Source organism: Rhinoderma darwinii, chromosome 11, assembly GCF_050947455.1.
Source record: "Rhinoderma darwinii isolate aRhiDar2 chromosome 11, aRhiDar2.hap1, whole genome shotgun sequence".
Lineage (NCBI taxonomy): Eukaryota > Metazoa > Chordata > Amphibia > Anura > Rhinodermatidae > Rhinoderma > Rhinoderma darwinii.
The window spans coordinates 25,649,657-25,675,836 of NC_134697.1; the positions used below are offsets into that span (position 1 = coordinate 25,649,657).

General features: G+C 40.6%; 1 protein-coding gene across 4 annotated transcripts in view; it reads left to right on the forward strand.

Annotated features, from left to right (window-relative positions):
* INPP5A (inositol polyphosphate-5-phosphatase A) overlaps window positions 1–26,180 on the forward strand; it is a 358,729-nt gene that overhangs the window by 103,465 nt on the left and 229,084 nt on the right. For all 4 annotated transcript variants that reach the window (XM_075843182.1, XM_075843181.1, XM_075843180.1 and 1 more), the window contains one exon: window positions 2,573–2,614. In XM_075843182.1, coding sequence (XP_075699297.1) covers window positions 2,573–2,614 — 42 coding nt within the window. The remainder of the gene's footprint in view (window positions 1–2,572; window positions 2,615–26,180) is intronic.

Sequence of the window (26,180 nt, forward strand, 5' to 3'; positions counted from 1 at the left end):
CTGTGTATGTCTCGAGACTGTTCACCATATTTTACCAAAATCCCGGTTAAATGTGTTAGTATGTGAAATTTTTATGAAAAGTCAATAGTGTATTTAGTCCAGGTTCATTTGGGAAAAGAGCCAAGTTGCTCTATGTAAGGGACTTATGTTCTGTAGCTGCCCCCAGGCAAGGAAACTCTTGGTAATGATCCAGCTGCTGTGTGGGTGCCATCCCAGTCATTTTATACGGTGGTAAAATAATCAGGATTTATTTCTGACACTAAATGATGTCATCTTTCATTACATTTCCATATGAGAATATTTATATTCCGTGAAGAATTTGTACAGTCTTTGTGGTCGAAATGTCCTCCGCTATGGTTAGAGGAAATGGGGAAATGTTCTGCTTTATACAAAGGTTTCATATCACTGATCTGTGTAAATTCATTGCCTATGTGAATTCTGATAACTCAACATGAAATATTAAAGGGTAGACCTCCCTTATTGTCCAGGAGTAAAACTGTCCTTGTTGTCCATAGCAACCAATCAGAGCTCAGATTTTAATTCTTAAACTTCTCTGGAAAAATGAAAGCTGAACTATGATTGGTTGCTATGGGCCACAAGAACTATTTTACTACAGTTTTAATAAATGAGGCCTGTGGTCTGAGCGAGAGGGTACCCCATTTGGGATTTATTTCAATTAACCAGAGCAGAGACCTGCAGTAAAGTGAGTTTCTTTCTCTGGGGGGGGGGATTCAGTTTTTAACTAAGTATTACATGGTGATACGTTGACATTAAAACTAAATTCACACACTGTATTTTGCTGCGCCTTTCGGGTGTTTTTAGTGCAGCCGTTTGTTACATTCAGGTCTATCGTAAAATATAAAATGCACCACTAAATGCATACATGTAATAAACGCTAGTTATCAAAATGGAACATGCGTTTTTATGAAGTTTTATTTATTATTATTTTTTTTTTTATGCAGTTCACATAGCCAGAAAAATTCTGTGTGTGAAAGAGTCCTTAAAGGGAACCTGTCACCAGCATTTCACTTGTTGAACTTAACATATACCTCACTGGCCGCTTCTATCAAAAGTTAATTGCCGTTATCCCCTCTCCTAAACTCCTCCTCCGAGTGTAAATAACGGTCTGCAAACATTTTGCGCCTTTTATCGTAATAATCCGGTGTCCCTTTGTGCGCACACACCAGAATAGGACATCAATGCACAAGCGTGGGATTTAGTGTGCTGGGGGAAGGCGAGGAGCTGTCAATCAAAAGTAAGGAGGAGGGGTAAACTCGGAAAGACTTGAGGAATGAAGATTAGACTATTTTCAAATGAAGATCTGACTCTTTTCTGCTCATTAGCATACGGCGCAGTAACACTAGAAAGCTGAATACTAAAGCTACAGAGCCGACTAAGAAGACCATTATAGGTTATATAGAAATGATTTTTCACCCACTACCACTCGGTAGTGCTGGTTTAATAGGTCAAATGCTGGTGACGGGTTCCCTTTAAGGGCTTGTTTAGACGAACGTGTAATACATCCGTGCAACACGCGTGATTTTCACGCGTGTCATACGGACCTATGTTGGTCTATGTGGCAGTGCAGACAGTCCGTGATTTTTGCGCAGCGTGAGTCCGCTGCGAAAAACTCGCGACATGTCCTATATTTGTGCGTTGTTGGCGCATCACGCACCCATTGAAGTCAATGTGTGCGTGAAAATCATGCATGCCACACGGAAGCACTTCCGTGGGACGAGCGTGATTCGCGCAACAGCTGTGAAACTATAAATGTAAACAGAAAAGCACCACATGCTTTTCTGTTTACAAACATCCAAACGGAGTGTCATAATGATGGCGGCTGCGCCAAAATCACTCAGCCGCGCATCATACGGGGCTGACACACGGAGCTGTTAAGTGCCTTTTGCGCACACAAAACGCTGTGTTTTTTTGCGTGGGCAAAACGCACACGCTCGGGTAAACCCGGGCTAAGGGCGTTATTATGTGGACAGGCCAGCAGCATATCACGAGGGGATATTTTTAGGGAAAGGGGTTGTCCTTAGAGACAAGTGAGGACCTTAAAGGGTGTGTCTAATGACTTTAATTTCTGGTGCCGTGCTTGACAGGATTGTCCGGGCACGGACTGGTTTTTCATACTGAAGACCTATTCATAGGATAGGTCATCAGTACATGATCGGTGGGGGTCTGACACCTGGACCCCACACTGATCGGCAGCTCTGGCTGCCTACGGACACTGGATGTCGGTGCCGGAAGCAAATAGCGATGATGAAAACCCAGTGCACAGGATAAATTTAGGAGGTCTTTGAGCTTCCCAAAGGGAGTATTTCAGTGCTTGCCCTCCAGAAAATGTAGCAGTATGCTTCCCAAATAAAATTGTCGGTAACTGCGGTATTTAATTTAGGTTTCAATCTTTCTGGTCGGAATCCAACTCACTTTATTATCTCAAATACAACCGGAAACTTTGACCTTTATTTTATCAGATTTTAGTGAAGTTTGTGGAACAAAATTTCATGACTGTAAATGTAATATTGCTGCCTATTACTAATTATGTTATTGATTTTTATTGTTTCAGACAGAAAACCTACAGAAAAATTGGCTGCGAGAATTTTATCAGGTACGAAACCACTTAATTGTATAATGGTTTATATAGTAAATTAGTTTAACATTTTATATTAATAAAGGATAAGATTTACATAATGTTTTATCTTTTATTTTTGTGGAAGATCTGTAACTATACAATATTAGCAGAAACTATTATAGACCTAATGTAAAAAAAGTAGGTTGAAGTGTACCCTTAAAGTGGTTGTACAGGATTAGAAAAGCATGGCTGCTTTCTTCTAGAAACAGCGCCACACCTGTCCTTGGTTTTGTCTGGTATTGCAGTACAGCTGCATTGAAGTCAATGGGGCTGAGCTGCAATACCACCCTCAACCTTTTGACAGGTGTGGTGCTGTTTTAGGAATAAAGTAGCCATGTTTTGTTTTTTTTTTAAATCCTGTACGACCCCATTTAAACTATTGCCGTCGTAGTAGACAAGGCTAAATGAGTAGCCAAAGAACTACTGCCCAACAGATGAGGCCAAAAGCCACAATGCCATCCCATCAAGTACTGATAGGTTAGACTTGGTGCTAGCGTGGGAAAGCCATGCTTCACAGATTTTAGCAGATATATGATGGATATCTTTATAGAACTGTAGGTGCGTTTATATGAACATAATGTTAGGACGCAATTATCTGTAATTTCAAGCTAGAGAATATTATTATTTTTTTTGTAGTGTTCTTCACGGTGTTTACTGGCAGGAAGTGCAGAAAAATATCCGTTGTGATTAACTCTCCTTGTAATCGCACTTTTATAGGCTTTGTACATTCTGTTTAGTTGTCCTTTTAACTAGGTTCATCCCAAATAACGAAACCTTGCATCTCAATGACATTTTTTTCTATTCATTTGTTTAACTTTGTGTGCATAATACAAGAGGACTACAGTTCTATTATTCTTAATATGATGGGAGACTAAAAAAACTCTACATTCAGGGTGTATTAAATGTCAGGATCGTATTGTGGTTTTTGTCATGAAAAACTGCTGTGACCACAATGCACCAATGTCTTAAAGGGGATGTGCAGGTTGGTTGTTCTCTTAAAAAAATAAAATAAAAAAAAGAGCCATACCTGTCTATTAGATTGTGTGTGGGGAATTGAACTGAATGAGTCTGCACTGCAGTACCTCTCACAATCCATGGACAGGTGTGGCACTGTTGGGGTATGTTCACACACTAACTCAAAAACGTCTGTAAATGCGGAGCTGTTTTCAAGGGAAAACGGCTCCTGATTTTAAGAGGTTTTTTTAAGCCACTCGCGATTGTCGCTGCATTTTTTTATGCCCGTTTGTGGAGCTTTTTTTCAATAGTCAATGAAAAACCGCTCCAAAAACATCCCAAGAAGTGACCTGCACTTCTTTTTCGCAGCTGTTTTTCAAAACGGCTGCGTAAAAAAACGGCCCATCGGAACAGAATGTCGTTTTTACCATTTATTTTAATGGGCAGATGTTTGGAGGCCTCATGCTTCCGATTTTACGGCCCGAAAAACGGCCGAAAATAGGCCGTGTGAACATACCCTTACTGAAAAAAGCAGCCATGTTTTTATAATTCTGTCTAACCAAAAACTGAAGAAGATGCAGTAAATTTTGGACTTCCGTTTTCTCAGATCTCAACCATTACTGCAGCTGTCAATCACAGTCACCCTCCTAACATACAGTGTATATATATCTTTCATGGGGCGCTCGCTACTTTGTACCAAAGGACATTCATCAGGGACCGGAAAGGGGTTCAGAGAGCAAGAACATCTCTAAAGTACTTGTTTGTTTATATTTTTTTTTTCATAATTACTCCATAGTTTATTTTTCAATGAGGAATATAACATTGTAGGGGTGCGTTCAGATGACACATTTTTGCTGCAGTAGTACGTGACTATGGCTTAAAGCTTCACACCGGGCAATATGTGGTTGTTCTAAAAGGTTTATAAGATGCGTTCAAATAAACACGTACATAATTGCCACAGGATCCACTGATTGGCATCACCACCTCCCGTCCAAGCCTCCAGTAGCTGCCCTGCAGAACAGAAGCGCGACTCCGCCTAATCTTCCGAAAGCCGATATGTGACAAGAACTTCTGAACCTTTGCGGAAAGGGTTCATGAATGGGCACGTGGTCTATTCATCACATGCCTCATTGCCGATTTGAATTGATCACTTATGAAGACTTTACGGAATTACACCTTAGAACACAATGAATCTTAAGTTGAAACCAGTACTTTTAAAAGCACTGTGGTAGAGAAATGTCCATGGATTTTCTATCCGCATATATTTTAATTGAAATGGTAATTTTCCCAATAAATAAAGTGTTGTTTTCTTTTAGCCTGAAGTAATTTCTGTTACTAAATGTAGTAACTGCGAGAGACTACACAATAGCAACAGCCAAGTGTGCGGGCTCCGCTCTGCATTGCATACCCAAATAATTAATCCGTTTCCAGGTTCCCTTGGAGACCAAATATAATTTATCTCCGTCTGCCACTGGTTCCAGGTCATTGTGACATACTGTGTTAGACCTGTCTTGCAGAAGACTTGTATATAACAGTCTTTGTGTATTTTAGTCATTTTGATCCTCTAAACTGCCCACGGAGGGTAAATAGCTACTTTAATGTATGTTTTAAAATTTACGCACATTAAGCCCTTGGCAAAACATTTGTGTCATAATACTCCCATTCATTCTTTCTAAACGAAGCTCTAATAAAAGATTCTTTGTTTGCTGTGTGCAGTCTTGTAAGAGAACTCTGAAATAAACTCTAAAATGCCAAAAAAGAACTGGAAAATAGTTTAGCAAGTTTAGTCTCTGTCAACGTATATAGAGCAAACCACGGATGAACCACAAACCACAAATTTATTTCCATCATGACTGAAGATTCATCTTTTTTCCACAGCCTGTTTTGTGACAGGTTTATTTGCATAACTTTTTTAGCAATTGAAATAATTGAATCAGCCCTTAAGTAAACAAACACCCTTTGAATTTGGCACTGTCCATATTCTTAATGCCCTCGTATCGGTAGGCATTAGCTTGTCTGGCATGGTTTCTAATCCTCTAAGCTATTGTTTTATGTAATCTGTGCCTCTGCTTGCAGGACCTCTAAACTATCTCAGATGGGTTATTGTTACTTCTTTGATGCATTATAAGCACACAAGTGTTTTTTGCTTTTTTCATGGTTAAGAAAACTGTGAAAAGCTGGCGTAGTAGATAAGAATTCCTGAATGGCTCGTGGCTTTTATATACACTTTTCTGCAAACTAAAGCTCAAGAAGAACAAGGAACAGAAACCCATAGTGGCTGTGAGAGGACAATTGCTGATAGCCCTGAATCCTCTTCATATCTTTTTAGGAACACACGGAGATAATCTAAACTAAATGCACCAGAATTCTGTCTCCATTTGCACCAAAAAACTGACTTAGGGTTTGTTCACATCTGTGTTGGAGGCTCCGCTAGGGACCTCCTTTGCAGATCCGGCTGTGCTATTTCTGGTAAAACCACAGACACCCCGACAGCCAACGGAACCAATTAAAGTCGATGGGTTCCTTCAGCCGCTGGTGGTGTCCGTGGTGCAACGGTACCGTTGCTTCCGCTATTCCCTTGTTCTGCTCCCCTTACGAAGCAGAACAACCGAATGGCACAATGCAGATGAGAAAAGGACCTAAAATGCCTTGCGCCTGGTTTATGATGTGTTTTAGACACAAGTATCTAGAAAAACGGTGTGACTTGGCAAAAAGTGGGGAGTTTCTTAAAATTTTCCAAATTACACCAAGATATGGGACTAAAGTAAGCCGACCAAGAGGTGGCATAATGAAGAAAAATGTTTAGCAAGATGTGCCAAATTTCTCATTTTGTCACCAGTTGTGTGCCGGCAGAAATGGATATTTTTCTCCGTTTCTGTTCAATCTCTAGGAAGCATAAAAAAAAGCTTTATTAACCCAATGTTAAGACCCTTATGCACATGGCGCTGTATAGCAGAATGTTCTCCCCTGGGTTGTTTAGGATCAGGAGAGGTGGTGTGTATTTTTGTGCAGAAACATTGCCTCTCGTTTATTGGCTGCATCTGGTATTTCATCTCCTGTTAAGTAGATGTGGTTGAGCTGCAATAGCAGACAGCCCATGGACAGACATGGAGCTGTTGCTGGAAAAAATGCACACCTTTTTGTAATTTTGGTCGGGCCCTTTAAAGCGTTCCTAATTTTTCAGGTGGCTTTTCAGATTAAGCTGTCATGTGTGTGTGTACATGAGGAATAACACTATATCTGGCCATTATGACTTGTATTCTGCATTTTTAGCCGTTTTCCCCTCTGCAGGCTTTATCACGAATTCTCAGTTTTCTCTGGGCTAGTGGGTGGAGCCGAACTGCTATCGTGTTTCTATCGATCACATGTATAGAAGCAGCAGCAACAACCACGTGTAATATATTATATATCAGTAATGAGCAGTGTAGCTGTGAATCTCTCATGAGCCTAATAAGTAGAGGAGGAGGCGTTTTTCTGTAATAAGATATATTGCAAAGTTTCTTATATACGCTTGTACTATTGATTCATGAAAAGTTTGTTAACAGTTAGTGACCATTTGAGTCTGACAATGCAGGTTTGTTACGCTGTATTAGTATAGGTTATAGCTCAGGATGGGAGGGATTTGTGTTTTACCTCACATTGATACGTTGTCACGCCCATCAGTTATGTAAGTAGTCAGAACAGATTAATATTTTTTTTCCTTGTGGGGAGACCTAAAAGTATTAGCAGTGTACTCACTGCAGTATGTATGAGTACACTTGTTAATATACATTCCGGTCGACCGTCGCGCTGATTATGAGATTTTAATAGATTTATATAGCGTGGAAGGGGAGCGCAAGTCTAGTGGCACAGGCTTTCTTCATGGCGACACGACTTTGTCATGTGACCGGCCCCGCTGTACTCTGTAATGGATTTACTACTGCTACAGCCATAAAAAATTTTTTTCCATATTTCCGTTGACATGACCGTATGATGGCTTGTCTTTTTGCGGGACGAGTTGTAGTTTTTAACAGCAACAATTAGAAAAAAATCAGCGATTCCTGTTTTTTAGGTTTTAGTTTTTATGGCATTCACCGTGTGGTAAAAACGACATGTTAACTTCTGCAGGTCAATACGATTTACGCCAATCCTAAATTCATGTTTTTTTTTAGGATTTACTACTTTTATAAAGTAAAAACTATTTGTTAAAAAAAAAGTGTCTATTCGGAGAGCCTTAATTTTTTATTTATTTTAGTGTCAATGGAGAGGTGTGGGGCATGTTTTTTGCGAGTCAAGCTATAGTGGTTTTTTGTACTATTTTGGGGTACATGTGATGGTTCTATGCCTTTTTTTTTTTTTTCTTTTTTTCAATTTTTTTCAGAAGCTGAGGTGACCAAAAATAGCAATTCTGGCATTTTTACTTTTTAAGGCATTTATCGAAGTTTGTATGGCCATCTTGTGTCGTCATGTAAAAATTTTTTACGTTCATTCCGTTTTTGTTTCTGGTTATTCTACTCGCTGGTGTCGATGGTTGTGATATCATTCACTTGTCCCTGCTTGCCTCTGGCTATGATGGTGCTGACAATGTAATGGTGTGTTAAGGTCCCTATTCAAGTTGGAATTAATGGTTAATAATCAATAGACTTGTATTTAGAGTAGTAGTTAACTTGTTCCATGTTTATTTTGTTAAATTTTTACCTTTTTTTTGTTTTGTCTGATAAAGAAATTTACCAGTTTGATTTCCTCCTTACTGTCTTAAGTTTCCTTTTAGAGAGTAACTTCTCTATTTGCTTAACGTATTGCATTTAACTTCTGTATTCATATTTAACACTTAGTTATTCGTTCAAAGTGATGGCAGTGATCAGATGAATCTTTATAATTGTTTTATATGTATAGTGATGTCATTTCTATTTACAAAATATATATACAGCATATTGCACTTATTTTAAACTTTAGCTTACAGGAACAACCCCCACCCTCCTTAATATAACAATTTGTGAATATACCGTAAAGCTGGCCATACACTAGTGATCAGAGACGGCAGTTTTTTTTAATCACTTTTCATGGTTGATCTGCAAAATTCACTGATGGAATTCTACCCTGATCTGTGCACTGGTGTGGACTTCTACTAATGGGACGCAGATCTGTCGTTTGGCTTGAACAACTTTCCAAGGACTGCACCCGACAACGACTGAAAAAATCCAACACGGCAGATCAACTTTTCCACAGCTATCTTTCGACCTCTGTCACGTGCCGCAAAAAGGCGCTGACGGTCAGCAGAAAATAGTGTAAATCCTCCTTTTCGGCCGTCTACATTCTCTAGTTCATGGTCGACTTCAGTTCTTCTGTTCCAGTAGGTTGTTAAACTTTTTTTCCAGCTATTTTTCAGGTTTGCTTGTCACCAATTTATTTCCCTAATTATACAGCGATACATCCCCTGCTACCCTATCACTCCAAGACTAATCTGGTGTCTAGTTATAGAGTGTTTAAAGGGAGTCTGTCACCAGAATGTATGTCTTAGGCCCCATTCACACGAACGTGTTTTTGCGTCCGCAATTCCCCCGAAAATCCACTGGAGAATTGCGGACCCATTCAATTCTGTGGGCCCATACACACTATCCGTGTTTTCACGGGTCCCCGCATGTCCGCAAATCCGTGACGCATAAACTCAGGACATGTCTTCTTACGGCCCGCAAATTCGATGCGGACATGCCCATAGAAGTCAATGGGGCCGTGGAAAATGCAGATACATCTCCGTGTGTCAACCGCAGTTTGCGGATTTGCGGAAGTGTTGCTGGCCGACTACCGGGAATGAGTTCTGTCGTCGTGAAGGCTGGAGAGAGTGTTGAAGAGCAGCAGAGAGCAGCATGGCTTCTATGATCAGCGTTGAGAAGTTAATAATCCTGGTCCAGTACAAGCCCTTTCTATGGGATAAGCGCCTGGAAGAGTATTCTGATAGGAATATAAAAGATCTTGCCTGGCAGGAGGTCTGCAGTGAACTGTATCTGGCAGAGTGGGAGAAGGCAACAAAAGCGCAAAAGAAACGCATGGGTAAGTTTCACACCTTGATGCTGTTTATTTTTTAAAAGGTACTTCTGTCATGTCATAATGACATGTCTGAAGTTTTGATTGGTGGGGGTTGGATCACTGAGACACCCACCAATCGCTGAAACAAAGCTGCAGAAGTGCACGTGTGATTGCTTAGCTTGTGCGATTTGGTGGGGGTCTCATGGTTCGGACCACCACCAATCAAAACTTGTCACTATTAGGGCACGGGCAGACGTGGTGGAATTGCTGTTGAATTCAATGCAAAAACTGAAATCTGCCCCAAATCTGCACCAACATTTTCAGTGGAAAAACTCTACCACGTATTGTCATGCCCTAACATTTCAGAAGTTCGAGTAACGTTACACTTCAAATATGTTGATCTGTGATTTTTTTATTTTATCTCATAGTTGACTAGTTGACTTCTAAAGGGGTTGGGACAAGCTTTTGACATCATGTTGTACCTAGGCTTTTTTTTTTATCCGCATTTTGCGGATTACATACGGATGAACTGCGGAGGACATTTCACGGAGCACGGTCCTGGAATTTGCGGACCAGAAAAACACTACGGTCGTGTGCATGAGGCCTTAAACTAGTAAGTGTATTGTAGAGGAGACTAACCTTTCGAATGTCTTTCAATTTCTGCTTACTGACTTTGTAGAGAAATCAGTTTTATTAACTTTATGCTAATGAGCATTTAAGTGCAACGAGTGCGTCACAATTGCTCCTAAATATTCTTACGTCGCTCCCCAGTTCAACCCCCCCTCCCTCCCTACTTCCATTGATTGACAGGCGTCGGGCAGCGTAATCTGCGCGTTCATGCCTGGCCCCGTGCTGTCTGTAATGCACGCACGTCCCTGCTGTTTACTTGGAGTTTGCGCAGTACAATCTTTCTGCTCTCCATTCTAATCGGCACTACTGCGCAAGCGCCGAGTAAAGAGCGGGGATGCACGTACGTTACAGAGAGTATGGGGCCAGGCATGAAAGCGCCGATTACGCTTCCTGGCACCTGTCAATCAATGGTAGAAGGGAGGAAGGTGGAACTGGGGAAAGACGTAAGCGCATTCAGGAGCAATGGTGACGCCCTAGTGGCACCTAAATGCTCATTAGCATAAAACCGGTTAGTCTCCTCTACAATACACGGTTGCTAGTTTTAATATGGACATTCTGGTGACAGACTCCCTTTGACCATTGCCACAAAATTCCTGTATCTTCAAAATCATGGAAACAACCAATATGGTCACCATTATAGATCGCCATGTTTTTTTTACCCAGATCCTGAAATGTAAATCTTGAGATTTTTGTACAGAGCGCCATCCTCTCTCCAGTATTCCTACACACCTAAGCAAATAACCGTATGTGACTAAGAGAAGACCTAGAATACTTTCAATTATTTTTGCATAAAGTATTGGGTACTACAACCATAAGTTGTCTAACATGCCTAGTAAATTGAGCCAAAATTATGTCACGGGTTAATTTTAACAAATTTGGTGCAATTTGTTCCATTTTCAATGACTTGTGCATCCTGCAACATTACTGATCTCCCCTTGTTTGTTTTTTCTTTCTCAATGCTTTTCTCCCTACTCGGTGGCAATCTGGCATTATCGGAGTTGTAATGTTTTAACCAGGGGCTGTAACACTGTATAGAGTAGTTAAAACTACCTAAATAAGCTGTACAAGAGTGCATGGATTATGGGGTTTTGGCAGAGGTGTTAGGGATGTGTCTGTCAATCTAGCATTAAATGGTATGTACAGTATTGAATCCCCTTTTGACAAATTATCTGTTGGGCAAAATAGTAGTAGAGGCGACAGCATACAATTCTGTAATCAAAAATGTATTCTGCCCAAGCGGTCATACCCAAGAAAAACAGCAAAGTTTCTACCTGTAGTAGTGATCGGGTAAGACCCAATCACTACTACGGGTCGAAACGTTACTGCTATTCTTTTCTATGTCAACTTGGGCACATTACATTTTTTTTATTACTAAATTTGGATGCCGTCATCTCTACTACTATTTAGGATGTCGTACTGGGAGGCAAGGTCTTCTTCCTTGGCATACTTGCAACTCTCTATTGCTTGGGTCTGCTGCTGTCCTACCACATGGTTTATTTGGACGTTATCTGTTTTGGGCCACAAACTGAGAAAAGTTACAGCGCTATGGCCGTTATAACTCGTCCGATTAATTCATAGGGACTCAGACCTTTACTGCTTACACCTTTTGACATGATTGACAGATGAGTAGGTGATTAGAGGTTAAATGGGTTCAAAGCAGCAAAGAGCTGAATGCAGATGTGGATCCGCATCTGTACAGGAATGGTAAAGCAAGTTTTATGTAGAATGGTGGTCAAGACAGGGGCTATTTTTTTTTAATTTTTCAATAATTTTTCACTTCCTAATGTAATGAACCAGTATCCAGCTTCTGGTTTTTACTTTGGAAGGTCTTCATTCCTTATTTTTATTTGTGTGTAGCAGTTGTAGTCTTCACAAGTGTACAGCCTGCACTTACATTTAATACTCCATGTAGTATGAGAGGGTTTACTGAGTTTACATGATATTGATGTATTTAGGATTAGAATTGCTTAGTCTATTAATCTTTCCTAACCACTATCCCATGGATCCCCTCTTCAGACTGTGGTGTGAGCTGGGTTGAGCCAACATTCGTTTATCTGTTGACTGACCGTTTTACATATGGCAAACAAGGGTGTTTTCCGTGAACTCATGTGCTGCAGCTTTCTCAAAGGCCTCTTTCAGACGAGCGTATTTTACATCCTTATTTCATCCGTTTTTTCCAGACTGTATTATGGAGCTATAGTTAATGAGACTATTCACATGGGCGTATAAAATCCACATGTTTTTTAAAAACCCGCGTTGTTAATGGAAAGTGGCCGTTGACGTCTGAGTGATGAAAATACAGATGCATCCGTATTTGGACCGGTTGTCCTCTGAAAAATGGATGTAATACAAAGGGGCTGTCTTATGTCATTCAATTATCTCCCTAAATGACAGCTCATCAGCAATACGGATTTGTAATACTGATGCAATACGGATGACCTACTGGTAGAAAATCACCAGTAATATAGATCCGTAAAATGGGCGTATTGCAGATGTTTAGAAATACGCTTATCTGAAGGAGGCCTAAAGTTCACATTACACAGACCGAGGAAGGCATCAAAATGAAAGTCCAGCGAGTCATTCTATTAAAACCATTCAGATTTGGGCTAGCTAATGTTGGACTAGTGAGTAAATAAGAATAGTCAGTCACATGTCACTCAATGAATCTGATGTCATCTCTCTACCTATTTTTTCTTTTTATAAAAATAATTTGTGAAGCGGTGTGCTTGGACCCTGCGCAGCGGTACATAGAGTTCCTATAGGTCTGTATCACGGATACATAGGTACTCCCTGTGCCCCTGTATGATGCCTCCGTGAGGCCCAGTTTTCACCCATAGAAGCAATGCTGCATAAAACGGTATGTTATGCTGCATGCCACAATTTTGGAAGGGAAAGAACCTTCTTGTGCTTCCCATAAAATCGAGGGGTCTTGGAGGGACAGTCTGGGGCCATAGCATCTGGGACTAAATGTATATAAAAGATTGTGTCATTCATGATATTTTAAATATAATGCCTTACAGTATATTTCCAATGGTAAGTTTCCTATATTAAGTCATATTCATTCAATTCGTTCCTATGGGTTTGAAAGGCGTAACAAATACTCCTTCAATCCAATTCATTTTGGTGTGGATTAGAACGACAGCATGTTGTGTTTTTTTTTGTTTTTTTTTTGCTATGGAAGGAAACTGTTATTAAGTCCATGTTTTAAAGTTAATGTCCACTCTTTTAACACAGTTTTTTTTTTAATGGCTCCAAAATTCTGAAAATGTTCTGTAAGTATCCTAAGAACAGTTGGAACTTGGCTTTGTTATTACTCCATTTCCCATGACAAATGACCTGCCACTAGGGGGAGCTCACTTCACATATTTTTGTTGCATTCAATGTATAAACAGTGTGCAGTACGCTTCTAAGTGCCCTCTAGTGGTGGCTGCAGAGAGCCAGAATGTTATCATATTTACTTTTTTTTTTTTATGCAGTTTGTTTTCAGCTGTGTATCAGAAATATCGAACTCCTACCAATATAAAGATTTTAAGAAATTAATTGGAACAGCATGGTATTAAAAGGTAGAGATTCGGTTTAATGTTCAAGACAAAACTGAAAACCTATTATTGGACTGCACAAACAATTGTCCTGTTGGCTTCCCCTGTGCCCAATGAATTCCAGCCGAAGTCTAAACCTAGCCTAGCTAAGGCTAGGTTCACACCTTCGTTGAACTATTCCGTTCTGCTCTGTCAGAGGAGCAGAACAAGGGAATAACTGAACCTTTAATAGGTTCTGTCGGCATGTCCTTGATTTTACTGGGCACAATGGCGCAGCATGCTGCGCTATGGTCTCCGGTAAAACCTGCCGGATCTACGATGGAGGCCCCTAACGGAGCCTCCGACGCAGATGTGAACGGATCCTAAAACATATGCTGGGGTGCAAATGTCTGTCCATTGCAGAAACGCTGGATATCTGTAGTTTTATTTAAGGAGAAATAAAGTTGGCTAGTTGGTGAGTGCACACGGGCATTGCCTCAAACTATGCTTCCGTTACATCAGGCTGGGTGAGGCTCCGGGAGATACTCTGGGTTAACATGAAAGGTCATCTTGTGTTCTCTGAGCAAATATATGATCAGCTATTTTCCTGTTTGCACATGTAACCGTAGCAGTGTCCCCCTAAAACTGGAACACTGTTTTATATTTAAAAATTGGCACATTTATTTAGTTGGGATGAGATGAGACTTTATAATGTACAGGAGTTGGCATGAGCTACCTGGATTTTCCATAATTCAGTACTGACAATAGCTCAATATGCCATTGTGTTTCTATATTCACACTTTACCCTGAAGGTTTATAATGTTTATACAGCTTATTATAGAAGTGTAACTGTTACAAAAAAAATATTGAAGTGTAATTTTCTTCGCACACTGTAATAACAATAATAAAATGGCTCACACACAAATGTTTTTAATGCTTCATTTATATCACCCTGTGCAGGGAAATTACTCAGTTCCTATTGAAATCAATCTCTATGTAATTGATCATTCATCGTGCCAGGTCCTCCAGGTTAGTTTTGGATACTAGATGAGTTCCTCCAAGGCTGGGTTCACACAGTTTTTTACAGGAGGAAAATCTTTTCCTCTGCCTACACGCCGATTTTTGCTGCGTTTTTCGCCCGCGACCGTTGAGCGCCACGGGCATAAAACGCCATGAAATACGCTTTCTCTGCCTCCCATTGATGTCAATGGGAGGTCAGAGGCGTAAACACCCAAAGATAGGACATGTCCCTCCTTTTTCCCGCGAGCCGGTTTTTCCGCTCGCAGGGAAAAAACGCCTCCGCCTTCCATTGAAATCAATGGGAGGATTTTTTGGCACGTTTTACGGCGCGGTTTCCTCGTCAAAAGACTCGTAAAAGAACTCTAGGTTTAGGGGGGAGTTCACACAATCATCCCTTTAAATGATTCTCATACCCTTCTGAGAATTTCTGCAATATTCCTTAATAAGGCTTTGGTGGGCTGTCTGTTCTGTATGGAGCGTCATTGTGGTCACCGCAGCAGTGACCGTTTCCACTGCTCATGGCACTTTACCCAAACACTAGAAAGGGTGCAGCCAAATTTACTATAATTTACGCCATAAATTTCCGTAAATTATAGTGCAAATCTACCCCAGCTCATATCTGTCGTACATTTGACTTTCTATTGCATGGATGGCTAGAGATGCGCCTAATTTATTAAGAGTACTTAATAAGTGGGGCACCTCTTACTACAGCGCTGCTTAGATTAAGGCCGGGTTTACACGAGCATGTGCGTTTTGTGCACGCAGAAAATGCGGCGTTTTGTGTGCGCAAAAGGCACTTAACATCTCCATGTGTCATCAGCGTATGATGCGTGGCTGCGTGATTTTCGCGCAGCCGCCATCATTGTGACACTCTGGATGTTTGTAAACAGAAAAGCACGTGTTGCTTTTCTGTTTTCATTCATCCTTTTCACTGCTGTTGCGCGAATCGCGCTTGTCCCACGGAAGTGCTTCCGTGTGACATGCGTGGTTTTCACGCACCCCTTGACTTCAATGGGTGCGTGGTTTTCACGCACCCCTTGACTTCAATGGGTGCGTGGTTTTCACGCACCCCTTGACTTCAATGGGTGCGTGGTTTTCACGCACCCATTGACTTCAATGGGTGCGTGGTTTTCACGCACCCATTGACTTCAATGGGTGCGTGGTTTTCACGCACCCATTGACTCCAATGGGTGCGTGGTTTTCACGCACCCATTGACTTCAATGGGTGCGTGGTTTTCACGCACCCATTGACTTCAATGGGTGCGTGGTTTTCACGCACCCATTGACTTCAATGGGTGCGTGGTTTTCACGCACCCATTGACTTCAATGGGTGCGTGGTGCTCACGCACCCATTGACTTCAATGGGTGCGTGGTGCGCGAACAGCGCTCAAAAATAGGACATGTCGTGAGTTTTTCGCACCTGTCTGCACGGCCCCATAGACTAATATAGGTCTCTGCGACGCGCGTGAAAATCACGCGTGTCGTACGGACGTATAACACCCTTGTGTAAATGAGCCCTAAGACTGGCATATAAAATGCAAGTCTTAATGAATTCCCTCCATTGTTTTCCTTCCCTGTTTTTTGTCTTAATGCTCCACCTTCTGAAGATTTTAACAAACCTTTCAACCTAACAATTTTCAAGTGCAGCATTTTTTAATTTTTACAGAAGCTTCACGTTCCAAAAGCATGTGCAGGGTTGGTGAAATCACATAGTCAACTCATGATGTCTTTAAACTCATCACTGTGGCGGTTGCGGAATGTTTTTACGTTCGCTTTCTTACACTTCCTAGTGATCTGACCGGCTATATTTGCGGCCTAACCGGTAGAAGCATAAAATGCCCAACTGACCAATAAGTGTATATAGAATAGCGCAAACAAGCAGTGTAGCTACTGTAACTTTCCTCTTCACAACCAACAACGAAGTGATGCCAGTGTAACCACATTCCATGTACGGGAGTCATTTTAATGAAAAGTGGATTGATAAATTGCTCGAGGCGTTCGTTTTAGAACACCACCTGCTTTCTTCCCGGAGCCCAAATTTGTTCCTAAAGCTCTGCTTATTTTTATTGTACCATGGCTCAGCCTTCAATAAACAGTCCAGTAAAATATGGCTTGCATCATATTGTCAGCAATACAAACAATTAAGAAGTATAAGGCGTTGTCCATATCCTAGCTGCTCGTTCTTTTGCCGTAAAAGGTTTTGAACATAAGAGTAGAAGTGTTCAGGGGTAAATCGCCTTCTCCAGAAAACCAAATTGCCATTTTAGGTCTCTGGTGGAGCTTATACACTTCTTAAAATAAAGCCCTTTGTTATGCTTTGATGTTCTTCTACCGGTGTTCTACATAACTATAATTTAGTGGTACATTTAGTGTTAATTTTAGAAACTGATTGAAGACCTTTCATACGAGAATCCTCCTATGACCATCCCTAGCCCCCACAAAAAGAAAAATAATTACTCCCTAAAATGGTTTTCACCATGAATGGGATTGTTTCTGCAGCAAGCAAATAGATTTTTAGAAGTTCCGTTCAAATGACTGCAACCGATTTTCAATCGCAGATATTTTTGCAACAAAATCTGCCTCGTGTGAATCTGCACTTAGGTCATGTCCACACATTGCGTAAACAGTTGAATTCCAACTAGACAGCACATGACCCCCTTGAAGAGCATCTGTCACCCCTCCTGAATTATCTATTTTGGTAAAAACTTGTATTCTCCATGGACTAACCACTGTGGAACCTCTTTTCTAAGAATTATGCAATGTGTGGTTCCTCTGGTGTTCCTCCTCAATTTATGAATAAATTGACTGTGTGTTGTTCCACTCAGCCTCACTCTGTCAACACTGATTGGATATCGTTCGACTGCATATATATGTATATGGACCGGTTTCACACACAATACAGTGGTGTATGTGACAGTCTAGACTCCAAGACCTAAATAACTTACATGCCAGATATCTGGCACTACAGGGCTATCTATATATGTGATCAGGTATTGAGACCAATTGTGCTGGTAATTCAGAAAACTTTAAGCAATAATCTCATGGTGTTTGGTGTGCTGCAGAAACTTAATGCTTCTGCTTAGTCATTTGTGTGTCTGAGCAGTTTTCAAGGAAAATTTAAGATCCTGTAATGTTTTGCTCACTTCTTCTTTTGTCTTGATCTGGAAATTTTTGTGCAGTCTATGCGCCAGTTCACACAGTTTGTTTTTTTACGTGGAAACCGCGTTGGAAAATGCGCCAAAAAACTGACAAATGTCTCCCATTGAGGTAAAATGAAGTCATGCCCTATCTTCGGGAGTTTACGCCTCTGACCCACCTCTGACATCAATGAGAGGCAGAGAAAGCGTATTTCGCTGAGTTTTTTGCCCATAGCACTGAAAGGGCGCGAGTGAAAAAAGCAGCGAAAATCACGGCAAACGGCGTGCAGGAAGGTCAAACTCTGCCTCAAAATCCCAAAGGGAATTTTGAGGCAGAATTTTCCTCCTGCAAAAAACTCAGTGGGTTCACACAGACATTTTTGACGCGGAAACCGCGCCGCAAAATTCATCAAAAACGGCCCGAAAATGCCTCCCATTGATTTCAATGGGAGGCGGAGCCATCTTTCTCCCACGAGCAGTAAAACCGTTTCGCTGGAGAAAGAAGGGACATGCCCTATCTTCGGGCGTTAATGCCTCTGACAGATAAAGCGTATTTTGCGGAGTATTATGCCTGCGGCGCTCAAGGGCCGCGTGCGAAAAACGCAGCGTGAGGAAAATCTGCCTCAAACTTCCAAACTGAATTTTGAGGCAGAATTTCCGCCTGCAAAAAAACTCTGTGTGAACCCAGCCTAATAGTTTCAATGGTAAATAAATATTCTGTGAACTTTCTATTTTGAGCTGGTTTTGCCTTTCCTGCTGACACTTCCTGCCTGCCATCTGTAAGCTCATCAGAGTTCTGTTCTGATCATTTTTTAAGAAATACAGCAAGACGGATAATGTACTAACAGCCACTTGTTTTCCAATACCCTACTCACATGAGTGTAATTCAGGCTTGGGTCTAATGGTTAGTACTTACAGAATCAGAGGTCCCTATGATGCTGCTTGTTCATATTAATAGACCAGCAGTCAGGCCGGGACTTTTGGCCGTATTCTATTCGTGTGAAACCGGCCTTGGGGTATATTCTCACATAGCGGTAGTCGTAAGAAGCCATACCACTACCACATGTAAATATGAATACAGTGTTTTCCTCCGCAATTGTGGTCAGAGACATTTCTGGTAAATAATCCTACAATTTTATAGAGCGTGCGGCATGTAGTTTTGAGTATTATAAAATATCCAAATTTTAATGCACAACCAACTTGTATGATGAAATATTGATCCTTGTTCTGATATGGTAAAACAGGTGGTAGAGAAACGCCCTCCAACCATTATTTTGGGGTCGTGTCTTGTATGTAAACCCTGCTGTTCACTGTGTTTGTTCTCTGCTCTCTGGCTACTATACAAAACTGGGAACTTAATACCTTACCTTACTGTCTGCTGTGATACTTGTTTGTATTCAGTGATCTGGCATTTCTCCGTGCCCAAGTGCTTTCTACTTAACTAACTTGAGGGGCTGTCAGTTGCTCATCTTCTATTGGCACCGTGGTCGTTTTTACCAGAGCTATTCCATTACAAGAAACAATAGGATAAATATAGTGTGGGTGGCCTTTATGGAGGTTATATCTACCATTAATGGCCAGGCCTGAAAAGGGCCTTAATGACCAGCTAAGTTTTTTGTTTTTTTTTTGTTTCTGCGCCTCTGCCTTTCAGCAGCCATTTATTTTTTCCTTTACTTTTTTTCCTTTCTAGCTCCCCAGGGCTGAATGCAGAGGGTTTCCCAGTCCCCGATCGCATCACTGGGTTTCCCCTTTGATATTGCCGTGGTCCCGAACCGTGACGATTGAAGGGCTGATCCCAGCCGTATTAAGCAGGCTGCTCTAAGTACAGGAGATGTCGGTAACCGCTGCTGTGTATAGCAGGAGTGCTCACTGTAGCGCTCATAAGCCTTTTCTACAGCGACGTCAAAAGTTGTCGTCGATTCGGGACCTTTTTTAAGCAAGAAACAACCAAATGTAGCATGCAAAATGTCCCTTCTAGTTGCACATTACACCCGACTCAAAATGCATCTATTGTAGCCCTTTGGACATACTCTATTTTGAGATTTCTTTAACTAGGGGGGTTCTTGAATTAAAGACAACCTGTCAGCAGTTTTAAGCCCTTAAAACGACTGATGGCGCTATATACATAGTGGGGAGTACAGTGTAACGATACCGGTGTTGTCGGTTATGCAAGTTGCCTAGAAATCTAGGTTTTTGATGTCCCCGGCACCACAATTTTTGCTATACGTGTCTTCTGATTGGACACTAGAGCCTTCACTCAAAGCAGAGGGAAGGGACTGGCAGCGTTCACTTGCAACCGCCCTCACGGGGACATCAAAACGTAGATTTCCCAAAGGTATTGTTATTCTGCACTACCCAGCGATCGTGCACACTAATCGCTCAATGTAAATGAGTGTAGCGACTGACTAAAACCTTTTCTTATTGTATAAGTTATTTATGCGATCAATCGATCGTTCTGACATTGTGGCATGTAAACATGAATTGTTTGATAGCAGATATGTAACATTGTTAAATAGACTACTAAATTATGAATTTTTAACGATTATTGAGAACATTATGTCAAAGTGCTTTTCTGTAATTGCTATTCGATCTCTTACAGCAACCGTATCGAGGCAAATATTTCTTAATAGAACCATTTTGGGTGCATCTAACTTGACATTTATTTTTCTTTTTTTTTTGGGGGGGGGGGAATTGCGCCGTTTATTTTATTTTTTTTCTTACTAGCTTTATTTTATGGGACGTTACGGTTCCAATTATACAATGTGTATTTTTTTTGCCAAATAAAACCCCTTCCTATGGGGAAAACATATATATATATATATATATATATTTTTTATTTATTTTTTTTTTTAGTTAACTTTGCGTAACTAAAGGACTTCACAATACGTTTAAATGGCCGGAGTCAGCAGTAACTCAGATCCTGGCTGTTGCAGTAAGATGATGGCTGTATGTTACAGCCGGCACCCGCTGCAAATGGCATGGACACCGCTCCTGTGCTTGCGTCATCCAATGAATGTCAATTTGCATGTATGTACTGCTGAAATGGATATACAGGTAAATCCAAATGTGGGAAAGGAAATTCTGTCTGATTTTACAAAATCCACTTTAAGGACTTTATTTTGGACATGCATAATAAACATGCGTTGAACACGTGTTTCTGTTGGATTTGGGAAAAATAGCGGTCAGCCGAATGAGCTTTTGGCTGACAGCTAGCTCGTGTATTGCCAGCTTAAGACCTCTTCCACTTCACATTCTGGAGATCTGAACTAATTGAATTTCCCATTTTGGATGGACTTGGTCTTGATTGTGCCAATGTTTTCATTCATTCATTCATTCATTCATGCTTTGCAGCTTAAGAAATAGAAGTGCGGTGCTAAGACTTTCCTGGATATGTCCTATGTACTTACGTCACAATGAGTTTTCCTGTCATGTAGATTTGTGATATATTGATTTCCGAAATTGCAGAACAAGGCATTAACATGTAATTCTAGCTAATAAATGAATTGGATGGGCACCCTGACCTTTCTGAAACTATTTTTTATGATTTATGCATCTGCCTGTAGAATGCCTTTTCTTCCACCATCGCTGTGATCTTGAGTCAAAATGTTTTGGAAAAGCCAAGAGTGTTACATTAATCTCTGTACATACAAGCTTTTGTGAAATAGTAGTGTCACAAAGCCATTTGTCAACATATCTCCTATAATTGATCATGTTGCTACAACAAGCCTTCATCTTTCCACCTATTACACTATAATATGTACTTAGGCTGTCACTTTGCAGAAACAAAGTAGAACAGATCATTTTTGTGTATTCAAATAGAATTATCCATGTCAAAAACATAGAATACAAGCTTCTAATTTGTCCAGTATTTTTGTGAAGTTTTCATATTATTTAGCTATTTCTAAATATTCGTATTCACTTTTAGATGAACGATCAGCTCTAATGACCTGTCTATTTAGGCAAATGCTTGCATTCCCCATTAAACTTTGTGTTGGCCCTCTGTTATTCCTCCTGCAAATGTATGAATAAGTTTACAACTGGGTTCTATCATTCCCCTTGCCAAAGGAGCGTGTCCTGACAGTCTGGTACTATTCAATCAGTGCTGACCATATTAGACTATGTAGTGACACGCTATTGAGAAAGGGAATTTTAATGCCTAGCTGTCAATTAATATCAATTTCCATGAGCAACTGACATGTCTGTACAGCTGACGGGTTCTCTTTAACCGAGTACTAGAAGCCATTATCGTGTTATTAGGGATTAGAAATCTGCTTCCCACCAACCCTGAATGACTGTTTTTGTAACTTCATTGACGTGATTAAAGAGAGACGCAGCTACTTCTGCATTCACTCTCCACCTGTGGTACTATCTATAAGGGGCACATTGTGTGACACTATCTACGCTGGTTTTTATGCTACGCGTAGTGTTCAGCACATATCCATTAGCCCTTTATATTAGCGTTTGTAATATAAAGGGCTAGGCTGGTGAATACGTGCAGACTACTACTCATAGCGTAAAAATCAGAGGGCAGCGCGTTAATGGCGGAAATAAATTGGTTTAAAAACTATTCATTCAGAAACCCACCTTTGAAAATCCTGTGTTCACCCTTGTAAGTCCGGGGCATTTGAGGGGCGCACCCTCTATCTTTATCTGTCCCTCTCTGCTGTGATTGACCAGTAAATTGACAGGCTGCTGTGTATGCGGAGGGAGCACTCTCCTCATGAATACACCGGATTCATAACTCTAGTTAGTCTAGTGTATTTACTAAATGGCACAATATTATTTTTTTTGTGCCATGTTGGCGCAAATTGAATATTAAAATTTATAAATACCTCTAGCCCAGGTCCAATTTCACTAACTAGGCCATATTTATATATCAAAATAAACATCAGAAAATACCGGACACAAATATAAATTGTATTTCAGGGTGAATTATGTGCTTAAAAAAAAAAAAATCCGAATAAAAAACAAAGCGTGTTTTTAAGCGTGTTTTATACCCGTTTATCCAGCACAAGCAGAACATCTCTAAAAATCACCTGGTCATGAAGTCCCAAAAATATGTTCGGTATCGAGGGAATAATATAAAAAAAAGAGAAGTGGGCGTTTGGGATAGAAAGATCATCTTAAGAACTGTACATATACCTTACAAGATTCAAGGTGTTCACTTGTGGTTACACTTTAGCAAAGGGTTAACTTACAGAAGTTGAATTCTATTTTAAATACTTTTTCCCTGGGAAGTGAAAATAAAAGTAGTTCTAATTATAATTCAGATAATATAGGGGAGAGAAGAGCGGATGAAAGCATTTAATTGCATGGCACAATTCAGACATTTATAGTTTGCCAAACAGCATCTTTTCCAAAATATGTCATTACTGTGCAATTGGATTTCTAAATATAAGATGCTTTGAATACAGTTTTGGAGTTATGGCTGGATTTATTCCGTCCTGCCCTGTTATTTCTCTGTTTTGATACACCGCTGTCTCTGTTTAATGCTTCTTCCAGTGCAGTCGAGGTTAGTGCCAGCGGAGACTTTTCTGTGTTGCGTAACTCAACCTCATGAAGCGGCACTGAATGTCCTCCAGTATCTCTCCACGTGTAACCTATACTCCTCACTGGAAACTGAGCCCGCTATTGTTACATGTATAGATTTCATTAAAGTGATTGCAACTTTCCGTTGTATAATACATTTGTTTAAAGAGCGATAACGTTCTGTTCTCACCAGTGCTATTTTGGCAGATCAGATTACATTAACTGACACATCCATTAGTGCTGAATTCTGTCACCCATAGATATTAAAGGGGTATTCAGAGTTACATTTTTTTCATCTGGCACTGCTTGTAGCTTCTTCCTCAGATCACATTTCTAATGTACTCAAAGGGGTTTCCCATAATTATTTATAAGCTATAGAAATGAATGTAGATGGGGTCAAGCATGCACACTACCGCTCCATTCCTATGGGGTTCCCAAGAACGGCAAGGTAAGCCCGTTCTCGTGATTGGTGGAGGTCAAAGCGGTTGGACCCCTAACGATCAGATATATATCACCTGTCCTGTGGATAATTGATAAATACGGACTATGGGAAAACCCCTTTAAGGTCTCTAAAGTGACCTTGTTTACCGCTGCCGCCGCAAGTCGGTTCACGTTCCAATCTTTTTGCCTGCTCTGCTGATGTGCAGTATACCTAGTATATGCCCAGTATATGGCATGTCACTAGTGATGTGCCATGTATGGGCAGTTCTGTTGTCCAGCAGGGAACCTTATAACTGCTATCTAGCGGGATAGTACTCAATGGAACACACTGGCTGTTTGTGGTACACGAGCATAGAATGGCACCTATAGGGAACTGGGCAGCAGTTAAAGGGACACACATTCTGTGGCAGGTACTCAGCTGGTGAAGAGCTGTGGTGGGAGACAGAGGGTCACAATGTCTGTCAGGCTGTCAAGAGAAGAACAGGAATGCCGGGTAGCTGGGCAGCAGATACAGTCTCTGTATGAGAAGTGATTTACTCCGGTTTTGGACTGCAGGGCAGAAGACTGAGGGACGAGCTACATCGTAGTAGCTTATTAAAGCGATTTTCTGGGACTAAAACGATGATGCCCATCAATGTTTGATTGGTAAATGTTCTCATCCGCTTTGCTGCTACTGTAATATGCTGGAGTATTTACGCTACGTGTGAAATTGGCCTCATTGTCACATACGATGTCAGTCCGAACATTCCTTATTGTCCTGAGGACATCAAAAAGGTCCTAGGATTAGATTGACTACTCTTATCAACAGTATGAAGCAAAAATGCAGACCTGCGCAGCTCGGGATATGCATGATCAGTTCAGATGTTGATACCGGGCCATTCTCCTTTCTTCTTAGACTTTAAATAACTTTGTGCAAGGCACATAGCGTAATTCGGATCAAGTTTGCCACTAGTTACCGCATCAATCCTTAGCCTTGTACCATCACACTCTCTAAATAGCCGGAAATACCAGTCTCCGATGGTGAACAATCACTGCAACATCTTATTTCTGCAAACAGATTTATTGTACTCACAACAATATGGTAATGTTTTTATGTAGAATAAAAATAGAGGTATGACCATCCCGACTAGAGTTTTGCATTTTCGGCTTCTTCCAGGGCATGTCACAGCGAAATTTACTGCTAAGGCACTTCAGACCAGCCCTCTGACTGCATTTCCTCTCATCTATTATGTAACAATTTCAAAGTTGTTTTCAGATCTTTGTTATATCAGCATTTGACATTTTGGGAAAACTCCTCCACAAAAGACATCAGGAGCATGAAAATGCCCAAATCACTAAAGCACTGTTTGCATGGAAATTCATAATTTCACATTGTCTTCATTTCACATTTGTGCTGTATATTATGTGTTCTGGTGTGCTCATCTGTAGCAGTCAAAATATTATTTTTTTTGCAAAAATTGTAGCAAAACTAAGTCGTTTTTCCGCAATTGTGTGACCAAGGCAAAAAACGCAAATTGACTGCGATATGTAAACACACCTTTAAAATGATGCTCCAGACAAATGTCTTTTAAGGTTATACTGGAATATGTTGATTCCTAATATACCAGCGCAATATTTTGACGGCCCCATTCATACAATATCGACATACATTCCACTTCACAACAATCTTAATTTGGCTCTAGATTATTCTCTGGGTAATCTGGGGACTAGCAGTTTGTTAGAGTAATATATGGAGCTCTCATCACTTAACTCTTTGATTACAAATATTTAACACATTAATTGTTTTGCAGTTTATCCCCTCACTGAATCGGCACTATTCATATTCAATGTTCGCTTCAATTGTGGAAAGGCTTCCTGTGCATGGTGTTTAATTTTTAGGCTTGATTCACACGAGACAAATGCTGAAGGTTACAGTTCTGGACATGTGGATAAGGTTTGAACAAATCTCATTCACATGCTGCTGAACGTTTTCCAGCCGGAAATCAAGAGCATGCTGCGGATTTTTACCCCTTTTGAATGTCGAAAGCGTGAATTCCGGAACAAAATCTGCACGTTACACATGCTGATTTTGCTGCAGAATTACTTTGAAAACTCTCTGATACGCTACGGAAAATCTGCGGCATTTCTGTCCCGTATGAATCCAGCCTTAATCTGTCAATGAGCTCAGAAGACTAGCGGGAAAGACATATCCGCCTCTGTATGTTCCCCGACCTCATACGTTGCATTTGAAGAATAGGTTAATGTTATTTAGTTTGTAATTACAGTGGAGGGAGAAGCCTGCAGATATAATAACAGTAATATTACTGT